We start from the raw sequence: 12,259 nt of genomic DNA, 5'->3' as shown, positions 1-12,259 counted from the left end.
GGGAGAACATATGGTATTTGTCCCTTTGGGACTGGCTTACTTCACTCAGCGTGATGTGTTCCAGATTCCTCCATTTTGTTGCAAGTGACTGGATTTCATTGTAATCAAAACAGCATGGTACTGGTACAGAAACAGAGGGATAGACCAATGGAACAGAATTGAAACACCAGAAATCAACCCAAACATCTACAGCCAACTTATATTTGATCAAGGATCTAAAACCAATCCCTGGAGGAAGGACAGTCTATTCAATAAATGGTGCTGGGAAAACTGGATTTCCAAGTGCAGAAGCATGAAGCAAGACCCCTACCTTACACCTTACACAAAAATCCACTCAACATGGATTAAAGACCTAAATCTACGTCCTGACACCATTAAGTTATTAGAGAACATTGGAGAAACCCTTCAAGATATTGGCACAGGCAAAGAATTTCTGGAAAAGACCCGGGAGGCACAGGCAGTCAAAGCCAATATCAACTATTGGGATTGCATCAAATTGAGAAGTTTCTGTACTGCAAAAGAAACAGTCAGGAGAGTGAAGAGACAACCGACAGAATGGGAAAAAATATTTGCAAACTATGCAACAGATAAAGGGTTAATAACCAGACTCTACAAAGAGATCAAGAAACTCCACAAAAACAAAACGAACAACCCACTTAAGAGACGGGCCAAGGACCTCAATAGACATTTTTCAAAAGAGGAAATCCAAATGGCCAACAGGCACATGAAAAAATGTTCAAGGTCACTAGCAATCAGGGAAATGCAAATCAAAACCACAATGAGGTTTCACCTCACCCCAGTGAGAATGGCTCACATACAGAAATCTACCAACAACAGATGCTGGCGAGGATGTGGGGAAAAAGGGACACTAACCCACTGTTGGTGGGAATGCAAACTGGTCAAGCCACTATGGAAGTCGGTCTGGAGATTCCTCAGAAACCTGAATATAACCCTACCATTCGACCCAGCCATCCCACTCCTTGGAATTTACCCAAAGGAGTTTAAATTGGCAAACAAAAAAACGGTCTGCACCCTAATGTTTATCGCAGCACAATTCACAATAGTCAAGACCTGGAACCAACCTAAATGCCCATCAACGGTAGACTGGATAAAGAAATTATGGCATATGTATTCTTTAGAATACTATACCGCAGTAAGAAACAACGAAATCCAGTCACTATATTTAGATTTATGAGGTCTCTCCATAATGTCATACACAGAGCATATGCCAGTTTACATTCCCACCAACAGTGGATTAGAGTAACTTTTTCCCCACATCCTCACCAGCAATTGTTGTTTATTGATTTCTGTATGAAAGCCATTCTAACAGGGGTGAGGTGAAACTTCATTGTGGTTTTGATTTGCATTTTCCTCATTGCTAGTGACCCTGATCTTTTTTTTCATGTGTCTGTTGGCCATTTGGATTTCTTTTTTTGAAAAATATCTGTTTAAGTCCTTTGTCCATTTCTTAACTGGATTCCTTGTTTTGTTGTTGTTGAGTTTCCTGGGCTCTTTATAGATTTTTGATATTAATCCTTTATCAACTGGATAGTTTGCAAATATTTTCTCTCATTCTGTTGGTTGCCTCTTCACTTTGCTGAGTATTTCATTTGTGGTGCAGAAGCTTCTCAACTTGATGCAATCCCATTTGTCAATTTTGGCTTTGACATTTTGTTTCTGGGATCTTTTCCAAGAAGTCTTTGCCTATGCAAAATACTAGCCAATCAATTCCAACCACACAACAAAACAATCATTCATCTAGACCAAGTGGGATTTATCCCAGGTATGCCAGGATGCTTCAACATTCACAAATCAATCAGTGGGATACATCACATTAACAAACTGCTAAACAAAAACCATATGATTATCTCAATAGCTGCAGAGAAGGCATTTGATAAAATACAACACCCTTTCATGATGAAAACTCTAAGCAAACTGGGTATAGAAGGAACATTCCTCAACACAATCAAGGCAATTTATGACAAACCCATGGCCAGCATCTTATTGAATGGGGAATAGTTGGAAGCATTCCCACTGAGATCAAGTACCAGACAGGGATGCCCACTCTCACCATTGCTACTTAATATAGCCCTGGAAGTTTTAGTCAGAGCCATTAGTCAAGAAAAATAAATCAAAGGGATATAATTTGGGAAGGAGGAAGTCAAACTATCCCTATTTTCAGATGACATGATTCTATACATAGCGGATCCAAAAGACTCTACTAAGAGACTATTGGAATTCATAGAAGAGTTTGGTAAAGTAATAGGATATAAAGTCAATACACACAAAGGCTATTGAGCCTTTGTATACACAAACAATATCATGGCTGAGAAAGTACTTCTAAGACCAATCCATTCACAATTTCTACAAAAATAATCAAATACCTTGGAATAAACTTAACCAAGGATGTCAAAGATCTCTACAATGAGAATTACAAAACATTAAAGAAAGAAATAGAAGAAGATGCTAAAAAATGGAAAAATCTTCCATGTTCATGGATTCAAAGTATCAATATCATCAAAATGTCCATACTACCAAAAGCAATTTACAAATTCAATGGCATACCAATCAAAATACCAAGGACATTCTTCTCAGTTATAGAAAAAATCATGCTGAAATTCATGTGGAAATACTGGAGACTCCGAATAGCTAAAGCAATACTATACAACAAAAACAAAGCTTGACCTATAGTTCTCTTACTTGTATCTTTTTCTGGCTCTGGAATCAATGTGATGCTCACCTCATAGAAGGAATTTTGGAGGATTCCTTCACTTTTAATTTCTTGAATAGTTTGAGAAGAATTATAATTCTTTAAATGCTTGGTAGAATTCAGCAAATTACTAGACCTTGGGCTTTTCGTTATTGGGAGGGTCTTTATTACTGATTCAATGTCCAACTTGGTTATTGGTCTTTTTGGATTTTCTATGTCTTCATGGCTCATTTTTGGTAGATTGTATGTGTCCAGAAATCTATACATTTTTTCTGTATTTTCCAGTTTGTTGTCATTTAGCTGCTTTTAGTAATTCCTGATGATTCTTTCTATGTATGTGGTATCCATTGCAACATCTCCTTTTTCATCTCTGATTTTATTAATGTGTATCTTCTCCTTTTTTTGGTTAGTTGGGCCAGTGGTGTATCATTTTTGTTTATTTTTTTGAAAAACCAGCTCTTCATTTTGCTGATATTTTGTATTTTTTTGTTGGTTTTGATTTTTTTATTTCTTCTCTAATTCTAATTCTAATTATTTTTTTCCTCCTACTAATTTTGGATTTGCTTTGTTCTTTTTTTCTACATCCTTGAGATGCACTGTTAGATCATTTATTTAATGCATTTCTAGTTTCTTAAAATGGGCACTAATTTCTATAAACTTTCCTCTTGAGAGTGTTTTGCTGTATCTCATAAGTTTTGGTACATTTTGTCATCTTCATTCATTTTTAGGGGCTCAAGCACTTGGGCCATCTTCTACTGCTTCCTTTGGCCATTGCAGAGAGCAGGGTCAGAAGAGGAGCAGCTGGGCCTAGAACTGGTGCCCATGAGGGGTGCCATATGGGTGCTGGTTCAAGTGTGGCTGCTTCTCTTCCAATCCAGCTCTCAGCTATGGCCTGGAAAAGCAGAAGATGGCCCAAGTCCTTGGGGCCTTACACTGATGTGGGAGACCTAGAAGAAGCTCCTGACTCCTGGTCCAATTGCAGCCAACTGGGGAGTGAACCAGCAGAAGGTTGACCTCTCTCTCTCCCTCTCTCTGTGTAACTCTGACTTTCAAATAAAAGACCTGGAACCAACCCAAATGCCCATCAACAGTAGACTGGATAAAGAAATTATGGGACATGTACTCTATAGAATACTATACAGCAGTCAAAAACAATGAAACCCGGTCATTTGCAACAAGATGGAGGAATTTGGAAAACATATTGCTGAGTGAATTAAGCAAGTCCCAAAGGGACAAATATCATATGTTCTCCCTGATTGGCGACAACTAACTGAGCACCAAAGGGGAAACTTGTTGAAATGAAATGGACACTATGAGAAACAGTGACTTGATCAGCTCTTGTCCTGACGGTTGATGTACAATGTAACACTTTATCCATTTTAGTATTTTGTTTTTGTTCTAGTACCATTGGTTGAACTCTGTAATTAACACACAATTATTCTTAGGTGTTTAAACTTTAACTGAAAAGTGATCCCTGTTAGGAATTTGGAAAACATTATGCTGAGTGAAATAAGCCAATTCCAAAGGGACAAATACCACTTGTTCTCCTTGATAGGTGACAACTAACTGAGCACCAAAAAGGAAACCTGTTAAAGTGAAATGAACACTATGAGAAACGATGACTTGATCAGCCCTCACCCTGGCTGTTGATAAGCAGCTTAATATGTTATCCCTCTTAGTATTTTTTTTGTTTGTTCTACTTAATACTTTTGGTTGAATACTGTAATCAATAGACAATTCTTCTTAAGTACTGAAACTTAACTGAAAAGTGATCGCTGTTAAATATAAGAGTGGGAATAAGAGAGGGAAGAGATGTGCAATTCGGGACATGGTCAAGCTGACTTACCTCAAACGGTAGAGTTAGAAACATACCAGGGGATTCGAATTCAATCCCATCGAGGTGGCATGTACCAATGCCATCTCACTAGTCCCAGTGATCAATTTCTGTTCACAACTGATCATAATGATAGGACTAAGAACCAAAGGGATCACATAAACAAGAATAGTGTCTGCAAATACTAGCTGATAGAATCAAAAAGGGAGAGAACGATCCAACATGGGAAGTGAGATACACAGCAGACCCAAAGAATGGCAGATGTCCTAAACATCACTCTGGCCTCAGAATCAGCCCTTAAGGCATGTGGATCTGGCTGAAAAGCCCATGAGAGTATTTCAAGCATGGAAAACCAAGACAATCTGGGGGAAAAAAAACCTAAATGAAAGATCTCCACGAGTGAGATCCCAGTGGTAAGAACAGGTCTTCAAAGAAGGAGGTACCTTTCTCTGAAGGGAGGAGAGAACTTCCACTTTGACCATGGCCTTGTTTAAATATTATCAGAGTCGGTGAACTCAGGGGGCTTCCATAGCCTTGGCAGCTCATGACAAGAGCCTAGGGTGATTACTGATGCTATAAACAAGAGTGTCAAATTGTTAAGTCAACAACCAGAGTCACTGTGCACTTACTCCTCATGTAGGATCTTTGGCCTTAGTGTGCTGTACATTGAGATTTAATGCTATAACTAGTACTCAAACAGTATTTTTCACTTTATGTTTCTGTGTGTGAGCAAACTGTTGAAATCTTTACTTAATGTATGCTAAACTGATCTTCTGTATATAAAGAGAATCGAAAATGAATCTTGATGTGAATGGAAGGGGAGAGGGAATGGGAAATGGGAGGGTTGCGGGTTGGAGGGACATTATGGGTGGGAAGCCATTGTAATCCATAAGCTCTACTTTGGAAATTTATATTCATTAAATAAAAGTAAAAAAAAAACATAATACAAGAGAAAAGCTAAAAAAAATCAAATAAATAAAAAAGCAGGTGTTTCCTCCCTGCTTGTGCCAGGTGCCTTGCTACAAGAAGATGGCATTTCCTCCAGCCACCATCTGCGGGAGTCGGTGGTGGTTTCCTTCTCAGTGCTGTAAGACTGTAATGTTTCTGCTTCTCCATGACATCTCTCATTCTTTTCTACAATTTCCACTGCAAACTCTTCTCCAACTGTCCTCTGGGAATGTGGTTCCTTCCCTTTTCTTCTCTTACCTTCCTGTTGTCAGAATCAGCATGTCTTTCTCTATTCAGCCGACTTGGATCTCCTTGCCACAGACTATTTCGGAATACCCTCAGATGTATTGAAGAACGATCAAATCAGGCAAATTAGCATATCCATTACTTCAAATACTTACCATTTCTTCATGTTAAGAACATTTAAGGGGCCAGTGCTTTGGCACAGCAGGTTAAAGCTCTGGCCTGAAGCACCAGTATCCTATATGGGTGCTGGTTCATGTCCTGGCTGCTTCTCTTGTGATCCAGCTCTCAGCCATGGCCTGGGAAAGCAGTAGAAGATGGCCCAAGTCCTTGGGCCCCTGCACCCATGTGGGAGACCAGGAAGAAGCACCTGGCTCCTGGCTTCGGATCAGCGCAGCTCCGGCTGTTGTGATCAACTGAGGAGTGAACCAGCGGATGGAAGCACTCTCTCTCTGTCTCTACCTCTTTCTGTAACTTCGTCTTAAAAAAATAACATTTAGAATTTGTTCATCTAGCCTTTCAAATTTATTTATTTATTTTAAATGCAGAGTGATGGATGGAAGGGAGAGACACACAGACAAAGAGATAGAGGGGACAAAAGGCCACAGCAGCTGGAACTGGACCTGGTCAAATTAGCAGCCAGGAATTCCATTTGGATTGCCCACATGGGTGGCAGGGACTCAAGTACTACTTTAAGCCATTATCTGCTGCTTTCCTGACACCTTAGCAAGGAGTTGGATTAGAATCATGGTATCTGGGACTCAAACTGGTTACCTGGTAGCCAGTAGATGATGCAGGCTTCCCAAGTGTTTGCTTATCCTACTGAACCACAAAACTTACCTTGCCTTTTAGCTGTCTTGAATATACAGTATATTATTAGTAATTATAATCACCTGACTGTGACATAAAACACTAGTATTTCTCCTATCTAAGTGAAGCTTCATACCTATAGATTCATGTCTCTCCTTTCCCTATCTAATCTCCTACCTCAGAGTCTCTGGTAACCATTATTCCCCTCTCTACTTCTGTGAATTTGAGTTTTTCTAGATCACACATATGAGTGAAATCATTAAGTATTTGCCTCTCTGCGCCTGGTGTATTTCACAGTGTATAAGGTCTCTAGGTTCATCCATGCTGTTGCATGTGAGAGAATTTCTTGCTTTTTAGAAGACTGACAAGTATGTCATTGTGTTTGCATACTTGTTATTTTTCATCTTTTAAAAAGTAGCCAATTCAATTGATATGATATATCATTGTTTTAATTTGCATTTCTCTGATGATTAGAAGCATTGAGCATTTTTCTCATATCTGTTGGCTGTACTGTACATATGTATTCTTTTGATAAGTGCCATTTTGTATATCAATTATATATAAAATTCAACAATATATATACTTTGAAGGCTTCTTCCCATCCCAAAGATGGCTTGGGCAGAGCTCTAGAATCTACACTTTAAAATTCAATTCCAGGTGATTCTGTTATAAGGATGTTTGAGGACCACCATCTAAAAAGCAGTGTTAATTGGCAGCAAAACAATTTCTCAAGAAGGGAGCTACATGAAATTTTAGATTTCAGATACATTCAGTGTAGAATGAAGATTAGACTTGAGAGTTGTACACATGTAGCATGTTAGAATGCTCAGGCACGGAAGGGAGATCATTCTAGTCTATGCCTTTCTTTTACAGGTGAGAAAATATAGGTTCTGAAGAGTGCCCAAGGGTTACATAACAAGTTTGTGGCAGAATCAAGGCTTGGCAATAAGATCTTAACTGTTCAGAGATCCCTCCACCCCTGCCCGATCCCATTTTGCATTCTAAAATGACATACAATTTTAAAAGTTCATTTAAAAAGTTCTTACAGTTTTTTTAACCTTATGTAGGGCTTGAGAGTTTCTAATTATCTCTCAAAATACAGCTACAGCCTATTTAAACATTTTGGAAGGGCAGCAAAGGGGTTGATTTCCACTAAAGTAGCATGGAAAAATACAGCTACTAGAGGACAAGTTTTTCTCCATGGAGAAATTTAAACAATGCTTTTATGGTTTAAATACCTCTAATTAGACCCCTCTGTAAAACCTTTTTAGTCTCCTTTTGTCTTTTCCATGTAAAATTCCCTCTTCCTTCCTTCCTTCCCTTTCTCCCTTCCTTCCTTCTCTCCCTCCCTCCCTCCCTCCCCATTCTTTCTTTTTCCTTTTTTTTTGTGCACTACAAGATAAAATTGTGTTTTGCTGATACATGCATGAAGTGCCAGGTGCATGATCATGAATGCTAACTGCTAATGCTGATATTACTTTAAGAGTCAGATATTAAAACCTACAATATCAACACAGAGAAACAATTTATTTTATTTTATTTTATTTATTATTTTTTTTAGTGGGAGGTAAAATAGCAAGGTTTATTAGGGAAGGGACATCCGTAAGGACGGATGGGCACCTCTCCAGACAGAGCCTAAGAGAGAGTGCAGTCGCTCGGACTGGGGGGGGGGGGCGGGAAGGAGCAAGGTTGCATGGTTGAATAGAGAGATTACACCTGACCAGGCCAGGCGGGCAGCTCAGCAGAGAGGCAGAGGGCTGAGCGCGCAGTCCGGTTGAGGCTGGGGGTTTTTAAGGAGATGGGTCTTGGTTCCCCACCTCTGCTCCTCTTGGAACAAAGGGCTTTTTGGATATAAATAGAAAAACTTCTCTCTTGAAGGTCTGAAACAAAGGACTTTATGGATGCAAATGTTATCAGACAGGAGGAAGGGTGGGCAGGACCCCCTAGAGAATTGGGATCTGGAGCAGGGTATTTGAAATGCAGATACTGGGCTGCACCTGGGAGATTGTGGAAGATTTGTCAGGCAGAAGGGGTGGGGACCCCCCCCCCCACCTGGCAGTTTATCAGGTAGAAGCGGGCAGGGCAGGATGCAAATACTGGGCTGCCCCTGAAACACCATCAGGATGACTTTGAGATGCAGCATATGCTGGACATAGATGTCTTCTCTTTAGGCCTTTATGTCACACACACATAAGCTCATAACTGACTTTCCTACCTAACATTCCCCCCTCAAGAGGCAATACCCAAAATTCTTCTTTGGGATTATGGATGGAGTTCTGTTTTCTGTAACTTCTTCAAAGCTGGCATGTGGGCGTCCAGGAGGATTTGGGTATTTCCTCTTGCTATCTGTCTTATGGTGTGCAACATTGGCCTTGGAAAGACTGTCCTGCTAGGTCCAGAGGGCTGCTCAGGTTGTCCAGTGGAATGGGCTGGAAGCCTTGTCTGATGACCATTTGGAGTTTGACAGCTTTTAGTCTGTTAGAGACAAAACGAACAAGGGCATTAAAAACACATGGTGCAAAGAGAAGCATCAAGATTACAGAAGTTATTGGGCCAAGGAGAGGAAATAGCCAGGATTTCCATGACCAGATGTCAGGCCAGAAATCTCAGCCTTGCTTGGCCTGGTCCTGGAGGTGCTTGGCTTTGTCCAGGAAAAGTACGAATTTGGATTTGTACCTGTCTAGTCTGATTGACCCAGAGACAACATTCTTCCTGGAACATGGCAGATACCCCCTGGAGCAGCAGTTATCATGTCCAGTATTTCTTTCTTTCATAACCTTTTGTGACTTCTGCACACCTTCTTCAACTTACTTGAAACATTCCATCATTTTCATTCCAGTCTAGAGTAAACTAGCCCTCAGGATAAAGTCATTCTTACAAACCATGTCCTTTCCTTATTAAAAAAACTCTTTTCTTCTTAACCTTTCTTACCAAGCACACATTTCTATACTTGTGATGTTTTCCATAGAATCTGGTTGGCTCTTTCTACCTTACCGGAAGACTGAGGTCTCCATGCAGAGTGAAGGTGCTGAGATATTCCTAGGGCCTCACAAATCCCTTGTGTGATCTAGAGCTCTGGTTAAGGCAATCAGTTCTGCTAACTGAGCAAAAGTTCCTGGGAGCAGAGCACGCTTCAATAATGTGCCATGCCATAACTATTGCATACCCTGAGAAGCAGGTCCTGTATGACAAAACTGTTTCTGTCTGTGAACCAAACCTCACCTGTGTTAGGGGGCTGTCTTTTAGGTCCCTTCTGCTGGCATAGATCAAGTCTATAGACTCAGTACAGGGTGGAGGGGACCACTTTCCCCTGGAACTGGCATTAAAGTAGCTGGATTTAAAGTGGAGCAATGCATTATTTTTACCTGAGGGTTTTCTAGAAGGAGGACCGGATACATTAGTATCCTACTATCTGTGAGCCAGTGAGAGCCCTTTTGCTCTAATAGAGAATTTATTTGATGTGAGGTATAAAGGGCGATATTTTGCCCCAATGTAATTTTAGATACCTCCTCTGTCAGCAAGGCAGCTGCCACTATCATCCTTAGGCAGTGAGGCCATCCTTGTGCAGCCATGTCTAAGGTTTTAGAAAAGTAGCCTACAGGTTGTTTAACGGGTCCCAGATCCTGAGTTAGTACTCCTAAGGTGACTCCCTGCCGCTCAGTGATGAACAGCTGGGAGGGTCTCTCTGGGTTTGGCAGTCCTAGCACAGGGGCTTTAGTCATAGCATGCTTTAGCTGAGCAAAGGCTGTGGTTTGTTCTTCCCCCAAAGTAGGGGGTTCTGCTTTGGCTGCCAGTCAAGAGCCTGGTTTAGGAACTGTGCTATTTCCCTGTATCTAGGAACCTGTAACCTGATAGAGAAAAGCTGGGACTGCCTGAAGTTTGCAGAAGCAGGAATTTGCTGCATGGCCCATATCCTCTCTGGGGCAGGTTTTCTCTCCCCAGGGGTGAGGATAAGGGTTAAATAATGAACTAGCTATGCTTTGTTTTCCTCTGGATACCCAGTAGCTAGTTTTGCTAGGAAGTTAAGCCAATGTACAAGACTAGAGTCTCAGGCTGGGAAAGGAGACAGACTAACAAATCATTCACATTTAACCATCTACATTATGGACTATTGTGCACCCCCCTCAAGAGATAGGCCCTTTAAGTCTTCAGTGAGGACCTGTCCAAATAGGTGCAGGACTATCTGAGTTAGCTGTTACTGAAAGCCCTGTTTTTAGGAACTGGCAGGGAGGGCTTTCTAAGCTTACTATTATTGGATAGACTTTTAAGGCCTGGCTGGGTGTGTGAGGCCCAGACCTATCCATGGGGTGCTGGAAGAGAATTGCAAGAGATGCAAATCTCCTTTAAGGGAGGCACCCTGTTGACTTGCATTACGTGGCTGGACTAGGAGGAAAGCTGAACAGGAGGCTGATAGAAATAGGCAACTTGTGTTTCACTGACCCTAGGCCTTCCCTCAATAGCAGTGGCTGGAGCTGGAAGCTGGGCAGAGGCTGGGCAGAGCCAAAGGCTTTTTAGCTCACGGCCACAAGGTCTGTGGTTCTGAACCAGGAGTCCTTCGACACCCAGGGCACTTCTGTGTCCAGTGGCCTTGCTCTTGGCAAAGCTGACAGAAGGCAGTTGCTGTCACAACAGCTGCTTGCCCAATGCCCTGGCTCCTTATATCAGCAAGTTTGGGGGAGAAACAATATTTTGATGTACTCTTTTCCATGTGTGTCAAATTCTTCTATATTTTTATAGGACTTAAAAAACATTTCAAAGTTGTGCTAGTAGCAGTCTTGCATAAAATTTCTAGTTTTTAAATATGGCTATTTATTTCTACACAGGAAAAATACAAATATGAGTATCATAGAGTTATTCTATACATTATACCAGCCCACTTACCTGGAATATCCACCATTTTAGGTGCTCTCTTTTTAAAGAAATACAGCATCAGCAAATAAGTTACACCTTTGAACTTGAAATCTGATATTCTCAAAACAGGGATAAAAGTTCACTTTTCTATGGTGAAGACAACAGCCATATTGGAGTTGAAAGAGTATTTGTGTTGAACTCAGGTCCAACAAGAAAGCCTTGCCTGGCTTGCCTGTTCTGAACAAGTTTTAATTTCATTTTGTTTGTGTGAGAAATGGGAATCACACCCTAACTTATTTGACAGATTATCAAAAAGCTTATATGCATTTATAATTATAAACTGATTAAATCATCCGATACTGTCACTTAGTAACATGTTTATTTGCAGTGAAAATAGCTTTATGAATATGACAAAATGGCATAAGGAGGAAATAGTCACCATTAGTTACTATTAAATATTGCCCATTTCTGGTGACAGTTGAATACAGCCTTCTGCAAGCCTAGCATTACATAAAATATTTGAGTAATATTATTAGTTTACTTCCCCAGGGTCTTGGAATCAGCTCATAGGTGCTGACTTTTTCCAACCCCCAAATCTCATTCTAGGCAGGAATGAAGCCAAGTGGAAGGAGGAGGGAGGCACGCTGCAGGGAAAGGGAACAGGACCAGTGACAAATGATGATGATACTCTTCCTGAGAGTTCATCTATTCCTTGTACACAACTCCAAGCTTAAAATTGCCTCTAAGAGGACCACCTACTGCAAGCTATTTGTCATTGTAACTCATCAAATCTAATTCACTAAATGAGACAAAGCAACAGTAATAGTCTGAGTGTCACTGAGAAATAATCATAGAGTTTGGGG

General features: G+C 40.7%; 1 protein-coding gene across 2 annotated transcripts in view; it reads right to left on the bottom strand.

Annotated features, from left to right (window-relative positions):
- Positions 1 to 8,070: 8,070 nt before the first annotated feature.
- LOC149126578 (uncharacterized) overlaps positions 8,071 to 12,259 on the bottom strand; it is a 62,740-nt gene continuing 58,551 nt past the window's right edge. For both annotated transcript variants that reach the window (XM_089332979.1, XM_089332978.1), the window contains one exon: positions 8,071 to 9,020. In XM_089332979.1, coding sequence (XP_089189105.1) covers positions 9,016 to 9,020 — 5 coding nt within the window. In that variant the 3' untranslated portion in view covers positions 8,071 to 9,015. The remainder of the gene's footprint in view (positions 9,021 to 12,259) is intronic.

Source organism: Oryctolagus cuniculus, chromosome 5 (genome assembly GCF_051225735.1).
Source record: "Oryctolagus cuniculus isolate XC-2025 breed Fujian yellow rabbit chromosome 5, ASM5122573v1, whole genome shotgun sequence".
NCBI lineage: Eukaryota > Metazoa > Chordata > Mammalia > Lagomorpha > Leporidae > Oryctolagus > Oryctolagus cuniculus.
The sequence above is the reverse complement of the archived record's forward strand: the minus strand, read 5'-3'. Positions and strand labels throughout refer to the sequence as shown.